Source organism: Rhamphochromis longiceps, linkage group LG6, assembly GCF_057381845.1.
Source record: "Rhamphochromis longiceps isolate RC_006_pf linkage group LG6, R_longiceps_female_GT1.1, whole genome shotgun sequence".
NCBI lineage: Eukaryota > Metazoa > Chordata > Actinopteri > Cichliformes > Cichlidae > Rhamphochromis > Rhamphochromis longiceps.
Genome location: NC_140562.1, coordinates 32,447,931 through 32,473,344, shown reverse-complemented (window position 1 = coordinate 32,473,344; position 25,414 = coordinate 32,447,931). Strand labels below are relative to the sequence as shown.

The 25,414-nt window shown below is 39.5% G+C and overlaps 2 protein-coding genes across 4 annotated transcripts; both read right to left on the bottom strand.

The window, feature by feature from the left end:
- Positions 1-715: 715 nt before the first annotated feature.
- On the bottom strand, positions 716-14,436 carry LOC146668378 (centrosomal protein of 95 kDa-like). Of its 3 annotated transcripts, none has more exons than XM_085410278.1 (21): positions 14,245-14,436; positions 13,382-13,510; positions 12,564-12,671; positions 12,236-12,346; positions 11,673-11,793; positions 10,902-11,020; positions 10,474-10,679; positions 9,635-9,695; positions 9,435-9,517; positions 9,061-9,278; positions 8,789-8,918; positions 8,559-8,676; positions 7,203-7,408; positions 6,860-6,955; positions 5,880-6,030; positions 3,729-3,898; positions 3,558-3,632; positions 3,121-3,273; positions 2,392-2,538; positions 2,233-2,304; positions 716-1,548 (listed from the first exon to the last, which is right to left on the bottom strand). In XM_085410278.1, exons 1-21 carry the CDS (start codon positions 14,267-14,269, stop codon positions 1,372-1,374), a joined length of 2,676 nt encoding a protein of 891 aa, XP_085266404.1. In that variant the 5' UTR covers positions 14,270-14,436; the 3' UTR covers positions 716-1,371. The 3 variants fall into 3 exon arrangements, with proteins under 3 accessions (XP_085266404.1, XP_085266405.1, XP_085266406.1); XM_085410279.1 differs by having other exon boundaries at positions 8,789-8,915; positions 14,245-14,435; XM_085410280.1 differs by having other exon boundaries at positions 9,450-9,517; positions 14,245-14,435.
- A 2,530-nt stretch (positions 14,437-16,966) lies between these two features.
- On the bottom strand, positions 16,967-19,987 carry LOC146668377 (C-type lectin domain family 4 member M-like). Its single transcript, XM_085408663.1, has 6 exons — positions 19,951-19,987; positions 19,609-19,698; positions 19,122-19,184; positions 18,854-18,996; positions 18,653-18,753; positions 16,967-17,229 (listed from the first exon to the last, which is right to left on the bottom strand). The coding sequence occupies exons 1-6, from the start codon at positions 19,985-19,987 to the stop codon at positions 17,082-17,084; spliced, it is 582 nt and encodes a 193-aa protein (XP_085264789.1). The 3' UTR covers positions 16,967-17,081.
- Positions 19,988-25,414: the final 5,427 nt, after the last annotated feature.

Genomic DNA, 25,414 nt, shown 5'->3' with positions numbered 1-25,414 from the left:
TCAATCTCACAAACGTTGATGGAGCCTAGTACACCTGACAGTTAATGTGCCAACACCCCTAACCGAATTACACGGGTGGATGAGTTATTTAAAAACACACCACCTCACTCAGAGTTGTTATGAAGGGGGAAACTACCCAGAGATCAAACAATTAACCTCAGCACGTATCAATAAAGTCAGAGTTTGGAAACTATTTTCGTGGTCGTAGTTTTCCAAGAATAGCTACATAGGCAGAGACCACCCCCACTAACTTCTGTTGCACATCCAGTCATGTAACAGGCCTGAAACACGACAAACCATTCATTTTAGAAAAGATCATCAAGGGTTACTCCTGGTAGGCTTTCAAGAGGTTAATGCTCTAATGCCGTCCATCTTAACATGGGGATTGAAGTCTAGAGGTTGCCCCTGGATGACTTGAACTGCTGACTTTCAAATTAATATATGACCTAGTCTACGTCCTGAGCCACAGTCTCCTCTTCACTTTAACCAAAATAAATAAATAAATAAATCTTACCTCAGGTTTAAAACAGCAACTTTCATCCTTCACAGTATGTTTATGATCATTCAGTTGACTGTATTAGGCATCTATGTATCATTCAAGTCACACTCACACATTTAATAGGTGCTGACAGTCGTTGTGTGTGTGCTCATAGAAACGATACAGTGTCAGTAGACGGTGTTTTTAATGGAGGAAACCTTTGTGCATCAGTCCAAAGCTTTCAAGTTCAGCTGAGGTTAAAAACAAAAAAAAACAATCACAATTGAGCTGAGGAAATTAAAGGATCATTAAAGACTGATTATCGCTACCCCCGGTGATGAGAAAGCAAACCAGGTTAATTAAAATCCAAACATTAAAGTTAAAAAATAAATAATCCACTGGCATGGTTAAAATATTAAGGAAGATGTTGCACATAAAAGGAAAAATGTTAAGAGTCGTCAGTCTGTGACGTTCATACTTAACTTTGCATCTGTGGTCCTTATTTGGCAAGAGGAAGAACATTGCTAGGTTTTTTGCTACATTAACAACACAAAGACTGCACAGTGAAGGAGTTAAAACATTCTTAGTTATCAAGTACCAAAAACCCACCCAGAAAGAGTCCAAGGTGTCTTTTTAAGATCAGCAGCTGAGGTGAGAGCGGAAGAGCTAGCCAAACTAGCCAATAGCTACATTTAGTCAGAGTGTGTTCAGTTCATCAGTAATCAATAATCAGCACATGAACAAGTTCTTACAAAGAGAAAATCCTTTTCCTGTGCAAAGCTCTGAAGGAGGACGCCTTAGTAGATCGTACTGTTCATCGAGTTCTCGTACCGTTGGCTGTGAATGGCAGAAAGTCCTTTGATTCAAACCAGTCAGACCCGAGTCTTCCTTGGTCAGTGCAGATAGCTAGTGTTGTACTGGAAGGAGGCCATCCGAACCCGATTACGCAGCCTCTGGATCTCCAGCTCCTGGAAGTAGTCGTCCTCGTTGTTCTGGATTATGATTCTTTGCAATTCGCCGATTTCACGCTCCATCCTGGAACGCAGCTCTCGCTTCATCTTCAGCAGTGCCTGCGGGGAAAAAAAGAAAGAAAATAAACTGTAAATCTTTAAATTATTTAAATGATTGATCATTTGTGTTTTCTGGCATATAAACTGTGTATGTTGTTTGTCCTGCAGTTTCCATGACTACAGTGCAACAGCAAAGAACTGTGGTTTATGAGGATCTCTAAGAGTGGACTGAGAAAATTCAGTGTAATATATTTAGTTTTGATATGCTGCATACCATGCACAGGAAAATCTGTGGATTCACATGAAATCACATAAAAACTCTATACAGTTTATACAATTCCCTCTTGGATGTCCTACAGCTGGGACCCAGTTCTGTCTTCATCCTGAAAAACTTCTACCAAAAATAATTTCAAATCGCTGCATTTCCTTTTATACAAATGCTTTTTATGGTTGTGAGAAACTGGGTGTGCAAAAAAAAAAAAAAAAAATGTACAGTTGATGCTGCTGCCTGGTTTTGACAACTATTTGTTTGGATTTCTGGACAATTGCTGCGGTACTGCATTCTCTACCTGCAGAGCATGCAGGTGAGTTTAAAGGGTGCCCTCTGCTGGACCGTATAGCAAATTACATTGATTTCTTTAATGCGTTTTGACGGGATCAGGTGCAATTTGAACATTTAATTTTCCTACTTTCTAACAAATATTTAAATTAACAATAAGCAGCAGTAACAAGTATATAAATTACCTTTTCTTGAGCTTTTTTCCGAACCTGGATGTCCTGCCGCTCTTGTGCAAGTTTTTCAGCTAGCAGTGAAAACTGAAAGAGAGACAGCACATCACCGACTTCACCTGGAACGGGTGTGTCATCGCCTTTATTTTGAAATGGCAGAAAGCTGCATCTTACCTGATCTTTATAATAGTTCTCCATGGACTTGATCTGATCCTCGTGTCGTCTCTGCTGTTCCAGTCGCTGCTCTCTGGCATAAGCTCTCTGCTCTCTCAACCGATTCTTCTGTATCTCCAAACCCTCGTCGAATAGCTGCCGAAACATCTGCAAACACACACAGACACACTTTAGTCATCACTCAAATTAGCCCAAACTTTACTGAAGCCTACTTGATAAATAATAAATAATCTACAGCAGTCCAGTAACTATAAATATCTGTTGTAAACCTTTTTTCATTTTCATATTTATCTATTTACAGGGAGCTGCTGAAAATGGGAAAATAAGCTGGTGGCTCAAATTTCCTGTACTGCTCCTTTCAAACACCCACACCAGTATTTGATGTTAAGAATTTTTCAGGGCACGTTTCAAACTTTATTGCTTAGAGTCAGAAACAGTCTGGACTCAGGGGACATGGATGAGGGTACAATGGTAGGTACGATATTAAGTCCACTGTAGAAAGTAGAAGCCGTCAAATAAATCCAGCATTTACTGTTTCAGCTTGTTAACTGAGATCAGTGGATACATTTCTACCTTTACAGCAATAAAATGTCTTTATGCTGTCACACGGTGAGTTTGTTAATATCACATCAGGCACCAGCATGCACATTTTTAAAACAAAGAGGAACATCATGATTATGAGTAAATAATTACTTGTCTTTAGTCCTAAACTGTCCCTTCAGTACCCACCCTCTCCTCCTTGGTGCGAGCCCTCATGAGGCGGGCTCGGTGCTGAACATGATAGTCGTTGTGGTACTTCTTGGCTCGAGCTATCTGCTGTCTCTGGTCCCTCAGCCTGTTCTGCGTCGACTTCTGCTGCTGGATTCGCTCTTTGAAGTCTCTCTAAATGATCGAAAGGTCAGTTAGAGAAATGCTGTCCAGCACAGGCAGGTAGAGCATGTGTCCTGCACTTTTTTTTTGCACAGCAACAGGACGCCATTGCAGAGCCAGCTTGACTTTGGTGTCTTTTATGTTGAAAGGTTTGAGAAATGATTTTTACTCAGTGTTGCCAGGTTTTTGGCACCTGCACCAGACGATGTTTGGTCGAAATGTGTAGGATCAGGTTTAGTTTTGAAAAAGGGACAGCAGTGGACTGTAGTGTAACTGTCTGATATGTTAAAGCTCACCAGGCGCCTGCTGTGGTCCTGTCCTTTATGAACGAGCTCAGCCAGCAGATCGTGTTTCCTCTGAGCTTCCTCCAACTGGAAGTTTAATTACATATTTATTAATGAGGCCATTCATCAGATGATCTAGTACAGGTCAAAAATGCACCAGACATGTAATGACCACTGTCCTACCTCTCTGGAGAGTTTGCTGCGATGCCGACTGTGATTGGACGACATTACGTGGAGTCTGTCCACCTGCTGCATTTGCTGCTCCCACATTCGACCCAGGGCGTGAGGTGAGATGTGAAGGTGAGGCAACTCATTCCGGAGCACCGGGAGCAGCTCATTCTCCATTATTCTCACTGTAGAGACACATGAAGCACAGAGAAGAACATTTATTTATTGTTTGTGACAAACTAACAACTAACGTACTTCAGTGCAATCCTCCATTCAACATATCCGTCTCTTTTATTAGACTCCACGGATGGCATTTACTACAATAAGAATAAAAGTTATACCCATTCCAAAGCAGATTAACCAGAAACGTGTCTAATTGGATTAAGTCTTTTTCTGTTTACAACTCAAACATCAGCTCAACAGGGAAGCCAACATCAAACCTGGTGTGTGTGCCTTTTTATGTGGGGCTTTACAAGAATGTCATTACTTGTCCTATATCCAGACACTTTTCATCTTTTCTTCAGATTCTAAAGTTAGACACAGTGAGTAGCTCTTCAGAGGGACATCATCAGGTTTACATGTCAACATTATGTGCCTACACGCCCAAGGGGTGGAAACTTCAGCCATCACAAAGTCACAAGATACTCAACATTTATGTCTGGAAAAACTACCACAAATTACAGGAAATGCAGCTGATGATTCTCTCTTTTTGAATCTCAGATAGAAACCTGTGGCTCAAAAAGAGATACTAGTTGAACCATCCCCAAGGAACCCAGTAAGGAAACTAGATTAAACAAAAACTCAAAACCACAGTTTTAAAGGTTAAACTAAGAATACAAGACTGCAGAACAACTCTCACACAAAATTAAACTAACTCTCTGTTTAGAAGTGGTGCAAGTTATGTAAATGTTATTTATCAGCGAATTGAAATCTGGTATGAGTGTGCACTCATTATCCGAGGATCACAGGATATAGGATATTTCCTAAAGCATTGTTTTCCTTGACCTCATTACTTTTTCTAGCAAAGTCGGGGGGAGTGTTAAAGAAAGACAGACAATAACAGAGGTTCACTTCCACACAACAAAAGCAAATACAGAAAGAATAGTTGCAATGTTTGAGTGTAACAATAATACATTATGACCCGGTCTGTCTTAAAGTATGTGTTTTCGGTTGGTACTGTTGCCATGGCGACAAGGAAGTAAGGGACCAACCGTCAGGTCAGTTCAGATGCACACGGGCGTTGGTGAATAATCTACTTCCATCTAATTTGGATTCTCTGTGCATCGCTATGAATGATTTACACAGCCAAACCTGTGTAATAGTCATGCATAACATGTGATATTTGCAGTGTGGAAGATACAGAGGCGTTGTAATATCTGTGTCAATTTATTGGTAAATGTCCACAAATGTTTCAGGCTAGTCTCTTCATCTTCATTCTTAGCATCAAGAAGCAACCCACTGACAAACGGAAACAACAAACACACAAACGAGAACACTCACCAAAAGAGAATCATTGCTTCAGCATGCCCAAATCTTCTGAATTTAGACCCATCACCAAAACACTTTTTCCTTCGCCATTTTTAAAAAATATCTGTTTCTTCTCAATCTAAAATCAATTTGCCAAACGTTCCATATCTTCAACCATTTAAAGGCTATGAAGTTATAAAGCCATTATAAAGACATTAGCATCCTGACATTAGTTTAAAGACCTTCAAGTAAATCTGCCAGAGAATTAAGTAAGCAGTGATCACATTCAGCAACTCTTTCTAAGCTTTGCTTTACATCATTCAACTATACTCAAGTACTCTGAACTCCATCCTCCACTCCACCGTCTCCTGTATTTCACCATCTGTAGATGATCAGTCCTTTTGTTTCTCAGCTCTTTTTTCTGATGCATTTCAGAAAAGCTCCACATTACACAGTAGATGAGGAGTCCATTCAGCTGATGAAGACTTGCCTAATGTCCAACAGAAAGTGCTGCAGCAGCAAACTCACTTGGTGTCCTTACCTCTGAATCTACCAGAAGTGCTATTTCTGTGATTATCAGAGGGCCAGCCAGCCCGAAATACAAACATTCATAAAACCTAAACACTGGTTAATGCTAAAGCTGAGTGATCACAGCCAAACAGAACAGTTTCCAAACCCTCAGCCTCACCCACAACTTACTTGATGGAGCTTTCCTGGGAGCCTCCAGTCGTCTCTGCCCTGGAGTGGTTTGTGCAGTACGCTGTGATTTATGCTGAGCTTTCACTTTAGCTGGTGAGGGTCTGGGGTCTGGCGAAACATCCTTTAGTATGGCCTCTCTGTATTCTCGCTCCTGCACACACACAGTCCTAGTTTAGTAAACTAGAACAAACGACTCTACGCTCACAACTAAACAGAAGGATTCACAGAGATTAATATAACTGCTTCTTTAACATTTTGACATATTGCTTTAAAAGAGCGGTCTCCAACCTTTTTTGCGCCATGGACCGGTTTATGCCCGACAATATTTTCACGGACCGGCCTTTAAGGTGTCGCGGATAAATACAACAAAATAAAACTAGTACCGGTACCGAAAAAAAAGAAGATTTATTCATAACACACGTGAAAAGACCCAGGAAAACTGAGTTAACGATAAAAACGATAACAAAATAACGCTGAAAACCGATAAAAACCCTGAAAACCATACATTTCACACACGAGCCTCAACTCTCGCGGCCCGGTACCAAACGACTCACGGACCGGGACCAGTCCGAGGCCCGGGGGTTGGGGACCGCTGCTTTAAAAGGGAAATCTTGTTGTTTATGTTTATAAAAGTCTTAAGTAAAATACGCCTAAAATTAAGGGGAGTTTTTATTTTTCTAGTAATTTTTTTTCATTTACTTATTTGGAAATTTTCTTTGAATGCATCCCAAAACATTTACTGTACCATAGTTCACTGATTTTTGTTTAAATAGATTCAACTTTGTATTCTCTGTGAACCAATATGCTTTCCCTCCGCAGACATTAGAGATTTTTTTTTCTACTTATGTTATCTCAAAGGTCTACCTATTATTTAGAATATACCATCTTTTTTTTCTTCTTTTTTTTTTGGACCCAGGGTAGGTTTTACTTTTTTAATAATTAAATAATCTTTAACAGAAAACCGTAGATTTATAACTTACAGCTTCCTGAGCTTTGATGCGAGCCTTATCTAACTCTTTACGTTCTTTTTCTTCATATCTTTTTAGCTCTTCCTCGTACGCTTCGTTCTCCAGATACTGAAAAAGAGAAATAATCATTTTATTTTCAAAGCATATGAAAGTAATCAAGCAACTTCACCATATTGCTCACATTTGCGTATGGCATCTTTAAATTTGCACAGTATATTTGCCAAATATGACATTTTTTTTCAGTTGCAAAAACGTTCATGACTAAATTTGATCATTATTGTCCTTTAACTACTCTTAAAAGTCAGTTTAGCATCTAATTGATTATCTTGTAATATTTAGTGCACTAGTACTGTACCTTGTCATGTTTTCTGTGAGATGGTCTGTGGTGTAGCTCTCCTCGCCTTGATCGATCAGACGCTGTGAGTTTGGACTGTCTCCCATCATCCAAGCTAAGAGCCTCTGCCATCACATCCTCCAGCTGTCCCTGCAGGGAACGACGGACTCGTGGAGGGGAAGGGGATAAGGAGCGTGCTCGGTGGGTAGACTCAAAATCAGGTGCTCCTGAAACAGTTAAATGTGTATTTCACCAATTTCATTAATTTGCATGAGATCCAGAATGGTTAAGATTAGGGATGGGTATCGTTTAGGTTTTATCCGATACCGGTGCCAAATCGGTACTTTTGAAACGGTGCCGGTGCTTAAACGGTGCTCAAACCGGTGCTTAAAGAATGGAGAACACAAACTTTGTCCAAAAACCTCTCATGTTCAGCTGTTTTTTTTTGTAAAAAGATAACAATGTTAGCCTTTTCTGCAGCTATGGGGCATATATGGCATCACTCTTGGCTGGAAGCAGTGCTTAAACAATGGAAAAAACACAAACTTTGTCCAAAAACCTCTCATGTTTAACTGTTTTCCACTTCTTCTTTGGTCATTTTAGCCTTTTTGGCCAGGGTGAAGAGAGTATCTGCCATCAAACAAGAAGACAGCCGCATGTAACTACGACAGTGTTTGCTAGTTCACCTTATGCATTAATGTAATAACGTCGTTAGCCTACTGAACGTAAATCACACAAGAACAACATTAAGCTACTCACGCAGAGTAGAACGGCTGCTGCTGCCATCAAATACGGCGCATTTCTCGGCTTTTAAAAAAACGCTATGCATCGCCAGGTGTTTCATGAGATTCGAGGTGTTACCTCCTTTGACAGTATCACAGTATCAGCTTAAAGCACTTGTTGCTGCTGAGTTTGCATATTTTGCTGTGAAGTACAGCCAGACTTTTAACCGCTTCGCCTTGGACATTTTTAATCTGTAGCTCTGCGCTAACAGAATGTACGTACCTGGCCCCGCCTACTATCCTCGGAAACGTAAAACGATTGGCTAAAAGTGTATCACAGCTCAGGAAAAAAAAGCACCGAAATAAAGCACCGAAATGTGCGCTGCTTTTCGGTCTGGTTACTACCGTTTATGTCAGAACCGGTGCCATCATGGCACCGGACACCGGTACCCATCCCTAGTTAAGATAGTATTTTCTAAGAACAATATAAAGACCTACAACAAGATTTTTAAAATCAACTGGAAATCCTTTTTTCACCAACCAGGCAATGTGATGTGGTAAAAATTAATAATAAAAGTTGTGGCATTTGTTAGTAGTTTACTGTCAAAATTGAAAAGAACAACAACAAAGTTTGTGCTCAAAAATGTGTGCACACCTGTGTCCTGTCTTGAAGTCCTGCGACGCTCCATGATGCTGTCGCTGTGGTGCGACTGCTTGTCCTCCTCTCTGACCTCGGTGGACTCTCCAGTTTCCCCCAGAACTCGTTTAAGCATCTACATTAATTACACAAGACTTAAAATATCGTAACCAGTACTCACTCGAGAACAGTGACACAACTGAGTTGTGAACTCGCTGATCACTTCAGTCAACTAAATGCAAACATACCTGATCGAGTTCTTCTAGTCGATGGGAGAGGTTTTCAGATATCTCATGCAACTCTTGTTCTGCCTGCTTGTTCCTTTTTCGATTATAAGACAGAGGCTCTTCAAAATCCTCTTGTGCTGTCCTGCTACTGCTTGGCCAGGGCAATAATATATAGCATAAAGAAGATAGTTAGGAAATCAAAAGCATAACATTCACCACACTGCCTCCACATAACAATCTGAATCTGTGATAGATTCTGTTTTTTCCCCATAGCTTTCTTCTATTCGGTTTACCTCTCAGGGTGAGTTACAAAGTCTTCCTTGAGAGCAGTTCTTTCTCTACAGTGTATCCTTCTGTCCTTTAATCTTCGTGTGCAACTCAAATTCTCCTCATCTTCCTCTTCAGTGTCTGGTGGAGAAGGGGTGGCAGGTGTCGTCCCATCTTGCAGGGTGAGGAAAAGCACATCTGGTTGTGTTCGGAATAAAACCCTCCTGGGACCTCCGTTAGTCGGCTAAGAATAGAAAGAAGAAAAGCGTCAATTTGACTTAAACTGTGTATCTGAGTATTACTGTACATGCTAATTAACCACCACATCTAGCACACAAGTTTACAATTTACCATTAGATGGTATATTAAAACTGTAAAATTGGTACAAGTGAAGTCTTACTGCTTGCACTCTCACCTCCAGCGTCTCTCCCTCCACTTCTGTCTCAACTCTCTGCTGGCTGGTTGAAGATTTCTCACTTACAGCTGAAAATTAAACAAAACTATGTGATGCTTCACTTAATCTCCAATCATGTTTTCATCACTTTCATCACAATTCACTTGAAATTGTGTCCTTATCGACTGTGGTGTGCTTTGACTCACCAGGGGACTGGCAGTGGGTAGGAGACTGTAGTCCATTAGTTTCAGCCACTAGTTTTGAAGTCTGTGAAAAGAGGAGTGAAAAAATAAGGAGAAAGCATAAAGAGTTTTAGGCAAAACTGAGCAGAAGTCATTCACATTCATTACAAAGACTTAGATTTAGCACTAAACATAATCTGCAGCACTCAAAACTCAACTCTACAAAATAATCAGAAACCTAAGAAGGCTTTTTAGAATCTAATACAAGGGCTGATAATCAAAGTACAAAAAAAACTACTCAGAAGAAAGATAAGGGAAAATTAACTTGGTGCTTGTTTCTGTGTACTTTGTGCTGTAGAAGGTCAGACTCACGTCAGACCTGTTAGCATAGATAGTTTTACAGATCACAACAGCATAAACATGGCACTTCCTGATTCCAGAGACTTCCTCATTAAGTGATGAACAGATGTAAACCGACTTGAAACATGCTGGAAAAATGCTAATCTTTTAGCAGATATTATCTTATAACCAAGTTCTGCTTGCAGACAACAGATACTCAAAACACAAATATATATAAAGGTTCAGCAAGTGAATGTTGAAGACATTCAGAAAATGTGAACGTCAAAATGAAGTGCATTACTGGAGTAACTTATGTTGTCAGAGAAGCCAAGTCAGCATAAGCTCATCCTTCCTTTATTTGAATTGGAGTCACCAAAGTGGGAAGTGTGTGTATGATAGGAAAAGTATAGAATATTAACACAACACACCAGTTGTAAAACTTTGCATGTCGTTTTAAACTGCAGTTCACAGCAGACAGAACACATAAAACACTTCAACCTTATCATACTGTATTTAAAGGATACCTCTGTAGTGATGAGGCTGACTTCCTCCTCTGTGTGCTGTTCTTTGACACCAGCAGCTGTGGGGAGTTGATCGGGTAAGTGAGGGCCTACAATGGGAGTGTGGGGAGTGTTGGACTGGTTTGGTGGCTGCAGTGCAATGGCTGAGTATATTGGTTCAGTCTGTGGAGCTTCATCATTGTCCACAGGACCAGAGGTGGTTGCTGCATCTGAGGTTGGGGGAGGGACAGCCAGTCCTTGGATTAAAAGGTAGCTCACCTGGACTTTTAATAAAGCATCAAACTGTCTATGTCTTCTTATACATTTCCAAAATATCAAACACAAAATTTTTTGAAGAAACTGTGGAAAATTATAATTTTTTGTTATATGTACAAAGAAATAAAGTATTATCCCCAAAACAATCACTGTCATTGAGGCAAAGCAAGCCTTACCTTCTTTTTTATCTATGAATGTGCGCGCAGACACGCCCAGCCCGATGAGCTCGCTGGCTGACCCCACCTCCTCACCATTCCAGGAGTGGATGGACTGTTTACTGGACTGGACGGCAGACCTGAATAATGAGAGCATTCAGACTGTATCAGATTAATTACCGACAAGTTTTTCAACTTTAACAAGCCACCTCTGTAATCTTCACAGCACGTGCGTATCTCTCTTTCTCAGATGATTAGAGTGGGCAACCCATAAGGACAAATTTCTACTAAATTCAACTGCAGCACAAGAAGTCTAGAAAAAAATTAAACTTAGACATTAAAATGCCAGTTAATTATATTTTTAAGATACAAGGCTTAGAAAAGATTACCAGTAATTATAACGGGTGTGTAGAATGACTCAGACACGTGCTGTATCAGTACTTTTGTTCATTTCTTATTATTCTTAAAAAAACATGAATATTAAGAGTTCTGAAGAGAATTAATAAAGCAGTGGTCCAAACAGCACCATAAAAAAACTCAAACATGTTTTGATGTCTTTCATCTATTATGACAGCCATTAACATTTTATTATTTACACTGCTGTTAAAAGGCTGCTGTGTCAACAGGGTGTAGAGCAGGATGTGCTCTAAAGCTGAATGATGGCAGTCTGAGTCATCAATATCAGACCTGTCTGTCAGTGGTGTTTTGGTTCATGGGAAGAAAACAAACAGTAATATTCTTCTACATTGTACTGAGACTTGTGTAAAGTCTATAAAACATGTCTGTGCTTACTCTGCACTCGATGACAAGGACGCCACCTCCAGCTTTGTCTCCTTCTGCTCTGTAGCATCACATCCAGGCGGATCATTGATGTCACCGTGTGCATCCTCACTGAGACTGCCATTCTGCTCCTCTGAAAAACATGAATTTTGCAAATGACAGAGGTAGAAACAGAAAAGGCACTAATTTAAAAGAGAGCAAAAGTAGTGATAACAACATGTTTCATGGAAATTTAAAGAGAAACAAACTCATACAGAGTCAGAAACCCCCCCTCACCAAATGTCAAAGTGCTAACCTCAAAGAGTCACAGTTATAAATGTCTGACAAACACTAAAAAAAAGACAGATTGTAATTTTACTACTTAACTACTCTACTCAAACAAAGAGAGGCAGGAGTGCAGCTTTTATGCCTCCTAACAAAAAGCATTTTATAATGTATAAAAACACTACAAAAGTCCTTTAGAAACACTAAGCTGTGCCACTATAGACATTTGAAATCATATAGTTTTAATTGCCTTTCAAAGTAAAAGCAAATGAGGAAAAGATGAGGGAAAAGCAACAATTTCATTTTCCTACCACTGTTCGGCGACCCGTCATTTATCTCCTCGTTCAGATATTCCAAGAGGCCATCAAAGATTTCCAAGAGGTTCTTAACCGACTCTTTATCCCCTCTGACAACATTTTCTCCTGAAAACAAACTCATACTCATTAAAGTCTTGTTTCTGCAACATCTGCCATGCAGTACAAATTGAATGACTTTCATGATGATCTCAACTTCATTTAAGTTAATGTTGCACAGATGTGAAACAGTGATTCATATTTGCGCTTCTCTGACATGCACATTCAAAATTTTAAACCTATATTATTAACTCCTTGTTTTTACAAATTATTTTTTTTCTCTTACCTGTAATATGTGAGAGGCTGATTTGAAGGTAATCCAAGGACAGAGAATCAATCACACATTGGACATTGTGGACATCTTCCTCTTGACTACATGGCACTGCAATATAATCTAAACATATAAAAAACAAACAAGCATCTGATTAACCAAATGCTCAATGAATTAATTAATGCATACATGCTGAACTTCCCCCTTCAACTTAACAATAAAGAAAACAGGGTCTTAGAAAGCAATCTTACAAAACTAATCTCCCAACTAAAGTCATAGTTGGACTGTGCAATAATTTTATTTTAATTTGAATTACAACTTTTGCTTCCACATATAATGAAAGTTAAACAATTATTGTTCTGGATTATATGTTTTGCAATAATTCACTCATTTCCCTTTTAGCACATCTTGTCTTTTACTTTTGTCCTTCCATGAAAGTTCAGTTAACTCCCTGTAGCAAGTGCAGTCCAGTTTTTTTATTTGTTTGAATTGGTTTGTTTTTAAATTTTTATTTATCCAGGTTTTTCTCAAATACTGTGAGTACTTTTGTTAAACGATTGTAATGTCAGTATTGTTTAAAAGATTGTAAATTTGATTAATGCCATAGTACTGTTAACTCTGGAACTGGAATTTCTCTTAAGACTGTAGCCCCCTTACTTGATTACATGATTACCTGCAACAGTAATGCCCCCCATGCTCCGCCATCTATAGACATTAGACATGTCAAAATCTCAAGATACTGAGTTACAAAGGTATGAACAGAGACATTTTTACACTTTTGCTTAAAAAAAATGTAAAAGTGGACATCTGCCAGATCTGTAACTTCTTCTTACCTGGAACTTTCTCCCCCAGGATGTTCTCATACAGGGCAATGAAAACATCTGCATTACAGTCCGTAAGTTTCTTCAGCCTCAGGTTTACGTGACATTTGCTGAGAAGATCATTTGCCACATCAACCCAATCTGTAGACAAAAAAAAGAGAAGTCACGTTCATTCATATAACAGCAACTCGAGAACTTATTTCTCTGACGTAATCATGGAGTATAAAAGAAATTACAAAAGCAGAGCCCTTGTCATCACTTCGAGTGGAAAACTCGCTTTAATTAAAAAAAAATACATCGAGGTTATCGAGCATGAAGAGTTTAATTAACTTTTGTACAACTCATTTCAATGACATTAAGTGGTTCTTCTATCACAACGCCTTTTAAGTTTGCCTCAATCACGACCGCCCCCGGCAAACTTAAGTCTGAGAGCGGGGCGGGGGTAGTCTTTACCTACTATCTACGCTAGCCGCCGGCTAAAACTGTTGATTTGATGGGAACAAATTAAGTTTTAAATAAATAACATCAGTAGTCGTGTTTTGTCCTGAAATCAAAAAACTATCTAAATTTGTCTGCCATCTGTTTCGTTATATTTTATGTTTTTTACGCAACTTCACCGGCTAAGACAACTCAAAAGTAGCTAGCTAAGACTGCTAATGTTTGCTAACACGAACGTGAACATTTTAAGAAAACAACATAAGCAGAGCCCACGTTTTCATCTCTGGTTCTCTCTATAATATATGGATAAATCGCTTATATCAGCCAGGCTTACTAACAAGTGAGGAGTCGCAACTTTAACCGTGTGCTAACGTTAGCTCTAAGTCAGCGTTACGTGTCATTAGCTTTCCCCGGAGTTGGAGGGTCTTCTGCCTTACCTCTCTCTCCCTCCTGGGTTCCCATGAAACAGCTGTCTGCAGCAGGCAGATGGGGCTGACAAAAATCTACTAGCTGTAAAAGAGAGTCCTGTAAACGCCTGGACCGAGCGCTACAATCCGTTTTGTTGTGGTTTTCGGTAACTGGGAGAAGGAACCATCGTTTGAAAGTGAAAAGTCTTCTGATTGGACATTAGCTCGTTCTTTGTTTCCGGAAGTGCCTTTCGATTGGTACGTACCGCCCCCTACTGGTACCAATACTCCAACCTCCATAGACAATGACAACAACAGTACCACGAGGGGTAGGATTACAAGTAAGTACATCAGAAGGACTGAGGTGTCCTTCTGATATCGTTCTCGTCCTTCTGTAGTGGATATCTTGGACAAAAGATGCTGAACATATAGCAAGCAGAAAGGAGGAAAAGTGGAAGACCACTAAAAAAGTAAATAGTAATAGTAATAGTAAGCACTAACGCAAGTATCATTCACCCAATCACAAAGTAGTCACAATCGCACTCCTGCATTCATGTGGATATTACTTTGACACGTACCACCCACCAAAACATTGTTGCAGAAGAAACACACTCCCCACAGCATTGGCTGTTCCTTACGTCAGAGGGAGGATGAAGCTCTCTACACAACCTGCCCAGGAGAAACTCAAGTAACAGAGTGAACACTGAACTGCAATGCTGCTGCTCACATAACCTTAAAAATCTGTTGTCCCTGTCTAGTGTTATACACCACAGGATGCAGATATTGACACAGATAAACAGGTTAGAGCTGCTTAGACAGCACGAAGGCTTTAAATGTAGGGACTATGGCTGATAAAGAAACAGGTATGATGGAGATATGATGGAAGTAGTTATACTGTTGTGTTTAGGAAACCAGGTTGAAGGGAAGGAAAGGCAGGGGCATTGGAGGTGAATTCAAGCTGTCCTGCTGTGGTGTAGATAGGACTGGGCTATTTAAAGATTGTTTTGGAGGTGAAGAGAGAGTAAACAGGACAAAGGATATTGAATATGGAGCTACCAGGCAGAAGAAAAGAGGAAGAGAAGATTCATCAATATAGTGAAGGAGGACATGTAGAGAGGTGGTGTGACCGAAGAGGATACTGGGGATAGATAGCTGATCCTCTGTTGTGACCCATACAGGGAGCACAAGAAAGAAGAATTTAAAATGAACAACATAAGAAAACATTATTAAGAAAGAAATAAAGGTGAAGGATTAACTAAACAAAAGCATTGAATTAAAGCCCAACACTGAGCTTTGGCACAACTTTGTAAGATGAAATAATGGTGTCATGTTAGTGCCTTAACATAACACTTTACATTCTGCTTTAAATAACTAAAGACTGAACCACCAAAAGGTAAATACCGCACAGTTGAACTGAGCCTTGTGGGATGGGACACTGAAGAAGATAAAAAGAAAGAAGTTCTCACTTCTAATTTCATGTCAGTTACATTTCATTCGGATGTGAGAGGTGTACTGGGTGTGAAGTTTTTTCTTTTCTTTTTTTAAATCTTAAGAATAAACAGCAGATGTGTTGACTAAAGATCATTTAGGAACTTGCGCATGATATCTAAATAAGAACGCTACAGAGCTGTCATAGATATCGCTCCTTAATGCGTGCTTCATCAGGTTTTTATCATTGCAGCATCTGAACAGGAACAGGATGAGTATCATCTGTACATCTGTCCTGTTTTGAAAGTGTACATCTCACATGCAAAAATATGTTGCAATACTTCTCTTTTTCCGGTGTGAGTGATACATAGTTAATATGATCAATAGAGGCTTTTTAGCATGATTTTATCCATCTGGCTGTAACCAGATGGCCACCATTACAACAAGTCAGTTTGTGAAATTTTGTCCATCCTAGATATTCCAGGATTAACTGCTCTGATTAACTACTCCAGTTTGCATGTCAAAGTGTCCTTGAGCAAGATATGGAACATGCTTTCATGTGTGTTAAATAGAAACTGGTTCGACAGAAAAAGAGCTGTATGAATGTGTGTGTGTGTGAACAAAAAGCCTTGACTGCTCAAGTAGGATAGATACAAAGTTACAAAGTGGCTGCTGACGCGCATACTTTGTAAAAGTCACCAATGCTCTTGTATATGTTGTTATTCTTGGCTTTTTCTTTTGCATCAGAAATGAGAAACATTAATATAAGGAAGTTCACTTTAATGCACAGTTTTCCTTCACACACTCAAATTAAGTTAAGCTACATGCAGATAGAGAGAAAAATATGTTTCAATATCTTAATGCTCACAAATCAAGGATGTTTGTTTTTGTACAGAGACTTTTGTCTTGTTGTATTTACAGTAATATGATGTCAGGGCTTAGCGTTGTTATGTGAAAGATGGCTTAGTAGCATTTATAGCTTCTGTTATGGAACAGAAACAAAGAAGTGTTCTTTAATAGCCTACAACAGCATACCCTGATTAAACAAAATGTTAAAACCAGAAAACTGAGTTTATTCAAACAACAAAGTGAGAACTTCGGAACTTTAAATGTAATATAAAAGAAAATCTCATCTATTATATTGGTATTCTCTCAACATTTGAATTATTTTAAAAATTGCATCAGCTAGTGGAACTCTATGTATGTGTTAGTAAGTATACAATAATAACAGGAACTTAATGTTTAACAGCAATTTATAAATAGGGTTTCATCTACATGCTCTGCAGACTTCCCTTTAGAGGTCTCCCTAAGAAATTTAAAAGCAGATATAAAAGACTCACAAATTATCAATTCAAAGGATTTTCCACAACCTAGCAAGCCAGCAGTCGAGACAAACATGTTAACATCTGTATGTGATGGAACAATTTTCCTGCTACTGATCACTGTTCCACCTTTTTTTCACAGATCCAAAAGTTTTCATCTCTGCAGTTTGCGTCATTCCAGCAGTTTTCTTCGTCATTGGCTGCCATCACGCCACAGTCTTCGTCTCCAAGGCTGTTGGGCTCCCCGGTTCGCCAGTATCTGAAACTAAAGAAAGTTGCCTTTCAGCCAAGTTGCTGAAATGAAGATTTGCATTTCAGCAACTTATAAACAAAGGAGAAAGTCTTCAAATTAGCTCTGACTTTAAGTCCTACACACACGGTATCCTAACCCTAATCCTAATCCTAAAGCACATTGATGCACCTGCTGTTGTGATTTGGTGGTATATAAATAAAATTGAATAAAATTGAATAAAGTAATAAGCAGATAGTGATAAAAACAAAGTGTGTGCGTATTACAAAACCCAAGTTACACAAAATGAGATACCACTGCACATTAAGAGATATTTAGTCACAGATATCCACCCACTGAATAGTGAGTACTTATCCTATAGCTTACAGAGGTGTAAAAAAGTGTTTACCCCCTGCCTGGTTTCCTGTTTTGCATTTTTGTCCAACCTACATGTTACACCTGAGAAACAAAGTCACTGACAGCTATCTGTCTGGAAAGGTTTACAAAGGCTTTGAGACTCTTGCAAACCACAGTGAGAGCCATTATCCACAAACAGGGATGAAATTACTTTTTCACACAGGGCCGTGTAGGTTTGGCATTCTTCCCCCCTTAATAAACACCCTCATTTAGAAACTGTATTCTGTGTTTACTTGTGTTATCATTGTCTAAAATTTAAATTTGTTTGATGATCTAAAACATTTTAGTGTGACATCTTATATAGATCAAGGCGAGAGTAACCCAAACTTAAAGTTTTCATTAAGATAACTGTCACATCGATGTAATTCTATATGAAGCAATGCCCAAACATAACTCAGTTTAAAAACAAATATAAAAGAGATTATGTGGACAAAGCACACAGCTTTAGTGGCGTGTTAATGACGGGGTGTTTGGCAAATGTAAAAATGTTTTGGTTTTTGAACTTTAATTCTTTTATGTGAGTATTTTATATGAGTGTAGACTTCTATGCAGTTAAACGTGTATATTGTGGGATAATAAGCCAAACTGTGAATTCTGATTTGCAAATTATGGAATTTTAAATAAGGAGGTGGGAACAAATAAATGCAAACTTCTTCCTACTTCTTTTTGAGCATAAACATTGTGTGGATATTGAAATATTCATGACAACTTTACGTCTTCGTTTTTTATGTCTACAAAGTTTTTATGTGTTTTTTTTATAGTTGTTATTTTAGTTATATTTACATGTGAAACTAAAATATATTCTGTTCTGTTCTATTCTATTCTAATAGAAGAATATTTTGATATCATACCAATTTTGAACTATAATACATTTACTTCAAGTATATTTACACAACACACAGTGAGGATGAATAAAGTGCTGCTGCTGATGGATGGAGGATTTTATTATGAGTGATTACTACTGCTTTGTGGAGTTTTATTGAGATTAGGATTGATTTATAAATTATCAGTATTTATTATTAAAAATTAAAAATGTATGGACCTGCTGTTCAGCAAACTCCCGTCCACCCACTTCCACGTCCCCTCTTCCTCTGTGTCACTCAGTCCGATCCACGTGTTACGCCTGAACAGCCTTATGAAGTTCTTGTTCCCAGTAAAAGAATCAAGAAAATAAATCTTAGCAATCTTGCAGTTCTTAAAACTTTGTTTCAACTCTTGCAGATTTCAGAATTACAGTCTGTACCTGTTCCTCTGTGCTGCTGATAATCACCAGGTCTGCACCTCTTTGCAAACAGTCCTCTCTGCTGTCACTCCAGGACTTTTTAATATGAGAAATGTAATAAAAATCACCCCTGAAGTATACCCATCCTTGTTCTGTATTGAGATCTGTTCAAAATGTAAACATAAAAAGATAAAAGAAAACGGTTTCATCTACTTCACTAATGATAATACTATTAGTAAAATGGGCTAATATTTAAGATTTGACTCTTAATTTCCAGCATCATACTTGCCGAAAATATTCAGCTTCCTCCTCAGTGACTCTTCTTCTTTAGTCTCATTTTTAGTGGCCTGGTCTGATGTGAAATAAAACATTATGTTAAAGGATGCATTTAGATATATTTAGTTTATTCAGTTATTCCACAGATGGATGGAGGCCAAGACAGTTTGTAGTGAAGAAATTATACAGTGATGTGATAGTATGTGTTAGAGGGCCACGTTTCTTTATTAAAGGAGTGGACAGACAGCTGTAAGTGTTTTGTAATTATTTTATAAATTATTCCAGTCTTATATAATAATATGAGGTTTTGGCCTCATTAAGTAAACTGCTGACAAAGTAATTAGACTGTGATGTTATAATAGAGTGCTGTAAAAATAAACTTGAATTAAGTGGAGTTAGTTGCAGTTTTTCCGATGGTAATGGTAATTATTTCTAACTTCTGTTCGTACACTATTCAAATGATGAATTTTACATTACAGATAAAATGTAAGTGAACTCACGAAGAGCCAGTCGCAGGGAAATGCTGAGAATAACTTGAAGAATAAACAGAAGTCCAAAGCTCAGAACAACTAGTCTGCAGAGTTTTCTTTCTGTGTGCAGAAATCAAATAGACAAACACAAAATCATCTTTATTAAACAGCAAAAAGACTCAAATGTCTAAAAAGTATTTTCATATTACTGCCAGCAGATGAAAAGAAACTCCACACAGTTGGTTGGATCTGTTTGTTTTTGAACAAAACCCTTCACCTGTTTCTGACACTGCCCACGATGGTGGACGATGGTGGAGCGCGTACTTACACCGAGCTGAAATGAAACAAATAAACAATCTTTAAGATACTTACTTCTTGCTGATGTATCAGGTACATTTTCATAGTCCATCTCAGGCTGTTCTTTATTTTATCAGGATAAAATTAAGGAATGTACTCATATAATGATATTTTGAACTCATCCACAAACTGATTTCTCTTTTTCCTGTTTCCCTTTTTTAACACTGAAAAAACAACCTCCTGTTCCTCAAAATACTGACCCTTTTGCTACATATTTGCCCCTGCTTACTTACCACCACAGAAACCAATGAACCCTCTGATTCAGTAACTATTAGATCTGCTTTTCGCAATAACATAAAGTAGTACATCTCTGTAGGACTTTATCAGTCTTTCACATCATTGTGGAGGATCTTTGGCCCACTTTTCTTTACACTGTGGCTTCAGTTCCTTAAGGTTTGTGGGCATTAATTTCAGCACAGCTCTGTAAAGTTTCTACCACAGCATTTTTTTCCGGTTGAGGTCTAGACCTTGAGTGGGGTGTTGCAACACCATAATTTTTCTTTTTCAGCAATTCTGTTGCAGATTTTCTGCTGAGCTCTGCATCCATGTCCTTTACATGACCCAGCTTTAGAATAGAATGCCTTTTATTGCCACTATACACATGTACAATAAGATACAGGGCATCTCATACTCAATGCAGACATGTGGGAAAAGGTGGGTGACTATTTACATATGAACAGTATTCAAAAATAAATAAATAAAATGTACAATTATACAAATTGGGGGGAAAAATAAATAAAGACATAACCTTATACATTTACAGTGTGGGACATTGCATGTAAATTAAGTATTGCACAGTGGTGATGGTAGATGTGTATTCTGTGTATAGAGGAAAGTCCTTGGATTGGGGGGTGAAACTGTGTTGTCAGTGCATGTGTGAGTTCAGGGTGGTTATGGCGTTTGGGAAGAAACTATTTTTGCATCTGTCCGTCTTTGTGCTGATGCACCTGTAGCTCTTCCCTGAGGGAAGCAGGTTGAACAGGTCAAAACCAGGGTGGGAACTGTCTTTGACAACATTTGCTGCTCTGCGGAGGCACCGGGAAGAATAAATGTCCATCAGGGAGGGGAGAGGGCAGCCGATGATCTTCTGTGCTGCCTTGAGTACTCTCTGAAACCTCACTCTATTCAGCTTAGTGCAGCTGCCGTACCATACTGTGATGCAGTATGTCAGCAGGCTCTCAATGGATGAGCAGTAGAAGATCAGCAGAAGTGCAGCTGCTGCTGGGCCTTGACCACCGCTGTTATGCTGTCTGTCCAGGAGATGTCAGTGGAGATAAGGACATGGAGAAACCGGAAGGTGTGGACCCTCTCCACACAGTCACCGTTGATGAATAGGGGGCTATGTCAGTGCTGTGCCTCTTGAAGTTGACAATGTTCTCTTTGGTTTTCTTGGTGTTCAGTGCCAGGTTGTTCTCTGAACACCATGCTGCCAACTTTAAGACTTCCTCTCTGTCTCCCTTTTTCTCTCCCCTTGACATGAGTTCGACTACCGAGGTGTCATCAGCAAACTTGATGATGAGGTTGTTGTTGTTGTGGGCCAAACTGCAGTCGTAGGTGTAGAGGCAATACAGGAGGGGGCTCAGCACACTGTCCTATGGGGAGCCGGTCCTCAGCCTGTGAGTGGAGACTATAGTCTATAGTCTATAAGGTGTACAGACCTGCATAGAGTTCATATTCATATATAAGATATGACATACACATACAAGCATCCAATCACACTTCCATACAAAGGTTGCTGAGTTCCACAATGATCCAGGATTATTAAAACAAAAGGAAAATGTTTAAACAACATAGCCACCTCTAAAAAAATTTTCGGCATATTTAATTTTTATAAACAAATTGCCAATAAATCTGATCAAATGGAATGACAATTTTGTGCTATACAATATAAAGTTCTTTATAAGAAAACTGAAATCCAGTCCTTTTCATGTGATATACAGTTTATTAGTAAAATGGCTGATTCAGAACGGCTTTGCCAAATTTATCTGAGGTTACAGTGCTAACCACAGCAAGAAGTTTACTTAATGAGTAACACATCAAAGTACTCTGCCTGCCACATTGTTGTCTTGGCAACAAAATATAGTTACAATTGTTATTATTTAGTAGGTAGTAGTACGCTAATACTGTCTTACAGAGAAATAAAGTTCAGTCGGATATTTGCTGACTGTTACTTTTACATAGTCAGAAGTTTTCTTTTTACACACTTGAGCAGTTTTCACTGTTGCAGTAATTTATTAATACACAGCAAAGTATCTGATTTGTCCTTCTTTGTAAAAGAAATTTCACAGTGCTGCTAACTCTTGTTGGTTGCTGTGAAGGGAGATGTTCACAAAAACAGGAAACATGTGGCAAAGCAACATATTTCCTGTTATTAGTTGTGCATTAATAAAGGTTTAAGTCCATGTGTGTTTGAACTTGCATGCATAATGATAAGCCGTTTTCCCTGTGGCTTAAAATACTAGTGCGACAGCCAATTACAGATCCACAATCTTTTCACAGATCCATATGTTTTTTCCATTTGTTTTCATCTTTAACGATCTTCATTTTTCCAAAGTCTTCATCTGGGCCATTGTAGCTGTTGAGCTCTCCATTGTGCCATCTGAAACTAAAGAATCAGCTTTGAACAAGAAATCAGAGATGCATATCAACAACTTGTGAACAAACAGGAACGAGGTCCTCAAATTAGCTGTAGCTTGAAGTTCAACCTGCATCAGTAAAACAGTAACCACTAAATAAATCAAATAACGATAAAATATTGAATAAATATGATATGATTAAATATGAATAATGATAATGATTAACTGTTTAAATCTTAGATATTGTCCGATACACTGAACTCAAGTCTCTGTATACCTGCAGATGCTGCAACATATCACGAAACATTCAATCACAGAATACAATTCACTGAAGGTTGAGTAATTACTTACTATGATAAAAACATATTTATTGATTTGTGAATGCATTTCAGCTACACTCATCTTTAAACTGTTTATACAACATGACCAACATTACTTATGCAAAATGCAACTACTTTGTGGAACAGTTTTATGACTGGTCATGATTGGTCAATATTGACACATTATTAGTGATTATAACTTTAAATTATAAAGAGAATTTATGAACCTTCTGTTCAGTAAAGTCCCGTTCACCCACGTCCAGGTCCCCTCTTCTTCTGAGTCAGTCAGTCTGATCCATGTGAACTCTCTGAATTGTTTAATGAAGTTCTCTCAGTGACAGGGGAAAAATATGAGAAAAGCACCACCAAGGCTAGAGACGGAGCAATACTGGAAGAACAAAGTAGCACAGAGGGAGGTTAGCCAACTGTCAGAGCTGCAGAAAGGTGGGACAAAGAAGGTGCCTGAGAAGTACAGCAAGCTGTCCATACCTGAGGCCTTGAAAACTGCCAAGCAATGGCTCACAGCCCTTGCCAGCCGCTTAAAGAGGTACACCAGAGAGATTGAAGGCAGGAGAATAATCCAGCTGTTCTCTACAGAATCAGCCAAGGTGTACTCTCAGTGGCAGGAGAACAACATGAGAACAGCACTACCAAGGCTGGAGATGGAGCAATACTGGAAGAGCATATGGGAGAAGGGCACAACCCATAATGGCAATGCTCAGTGGCTATTGGAGGGCTGAGGGCAGACCACAGCAACCTCTCTGAACAGGGTCCAGTAACCATCACAATAGCAGACATTCAAGGGTCTCCAATATGAAGAGTTGGACAGCACCAGGCCATGACATGGTTCACACCTCCATGAGCGTCTGGCAGCACAAATGAACCAGCTACTAGTTGACGAGAGACACCCGGAATGGCTAACCGAAGGCTAGACAGTCCTGATCCTCAAGGACCCCCACAAGGGGCCGGCCCCATCCAACTACCGAACAATAACCTGCCTCGGTACCACATGGAAGCTCCTGTCAGGCATCATAGCGGCTAAGATGGACAGACATATGGTTTAATACATGAGTGGGGCACAGAAAGGGATTGGCAAGAATACCAGAGGTGCAAAACACCAGCTACTGGTAGAACAAGCAATCAGGTGATACTGCAAGACCAAGCTGACCAACCTGTGCTCTGCCTGGATTTTCTACAAGAAGGCCTATGACTCAATGCCCCACAGCTGGATTCTGGAATGCCTAGATCTGTACAAGATCAACAGGACCCTAAGAGCCTTCATCGGGAACTCAATGGGGATGTGGCGTACAACACTAGAGGCCAACTTCAAGCCCATAGCACAAGTCACCATCAAGTGCGGGATCTACCAAGGAGATGCTCTGTCTCCACTGCTGTTTTGCATAGGCCTGAACCCCCTCAGTGAGATCATTGACAAGACTGGCTACGGATACCGACTATGGAAGGAAACAGTTGTCATCCACCTCCTGTACATGGATGACATCAAGCTGTTTGACAAGAGTAAATGAGACATCGATTCACTGATCCACACTACCAGGATATACAGCAATGACATCGGAATGTCATTCGGACTGGAGAAATGTAGTCGGATGATAACAAAGAGAGGGAAGGTAGTCAGAACTGAGGGGATCGAACTACCAGAAGGCAGTATTTCAGACATATAGGACAACTACAAGTACCTGGGGATCCCACAGGCAAATGGGAACCACAAAGAGGCTGCCAGGAAAACTGCAACCACCAAGTACCTGCAGAGAGTCAGGCAAGTCCTGAGGAGTCAGCTGAATGGTATGAACAAGATCCGGGGTATCAACACCTACGCCCTACCCGTGATCAGATACCCTGCCGGGATAATAAGCTGATAATAAGTGAGCTAAGATCCTGTGGGACCTCCAGACACAGACGGACAAAATGGTGATGGCTAAATGGCTAACCAACTGGACATAGAGGTGGTGGACAAACAGAAGAAGGTGGCCGTAGGGATAGATGGAGCGTTTCCAAATGATAGTAACATTAGGAAGAAGGAACACGAGAAGCTCGAGAAATACCAAGGGCTCAGAGAAGAGCTCGCGAAGATGTGGAGGGTGAAGGTAACAGTGGTCCTAGTGGTAATCGGAGCACTAGGTGCAGTGACTCCCAAGCTAAGTGAGTGGGTCCAGCAGATCCCAGGAAAAAAAATCTCTGTCCAGAAGAGCGCACTCCTAGGAACAGCTAAGATACTGTGCAGGACCGTCAAGCTCCCAGGCCTGTGGTAGAAGACCTGAGCTTGAATGATAGACCGCCCGCAGGTGTCACGGTTCTGGGTTCGTTGGACCCAGTATTTTGAGTTTATTATATTTCGGTTTAATTCTGCTTCATGGATTGTTTTCTTATTCTCGTAGTGATGATGATTATTATTAGTTTCTTGTTTCTGTTATCCGTGCTTAAGGATTTGTTCTCAGTTATATCTCATGTTCTCTACTTTCGGGCTTCCAAGGGTTATTCAAACAGACCAAGGAACGAATTTTACTTCAAAAGTGTTTGCACAGGTTGTGGAGGAGTTGCACATAAAACATGTAAAATCCAGTC

What these genes read in the sequence shown, in the direction of transcription:
- LOC146668377 (XM_085408663.1), bottom strand. Translation starts at nt 19,987, where the DNA reads ATGGACTATGAAAATGTACCTGATACATCAGCAAGAA. An exon ending in GAGGAAGCTGAATATTTTCG is followed by an intron (nt 18,997 to 19,121) that starts GCAAGTATGATG and finishes CATTTTGAACAG; the next exon opens with ATCTCAATACAGAACAAGGA. An exon ending in GGGAGTTTGCTGAACAGCAG is followed by an intron (nt 17,230 to 18,652) that starts GTCCATACATTT and finishes AACTTTCTTTAG; the next exon opens with TTTCAGATACTGGCGAACCG.
- LOC146668378 (XM_085410278.1), bottom strand. Translation starts at nt 14,269, where the DNA reads ATGGGAACCCAGGAGGGAGAGAGAG. An exon ending in ATTCATAGATAAAAAAGAAG is followed by an intron (nt 10,680 to 10,901) that starts GTAAGGCTTGCT and finishes CCCCAACCTCAG; the next exon opens with ATGCAGCAACCACCTCTGGT. An exon ending in AGGACCACAGCAGGCGCCTG is followed by an intron (nt 3,274 to 3,557) that starts GTGAGCTTTAAC and finishes TCGATCATTTAG; the next exon opens with AGAGACTTCAAAGAGCGAAT.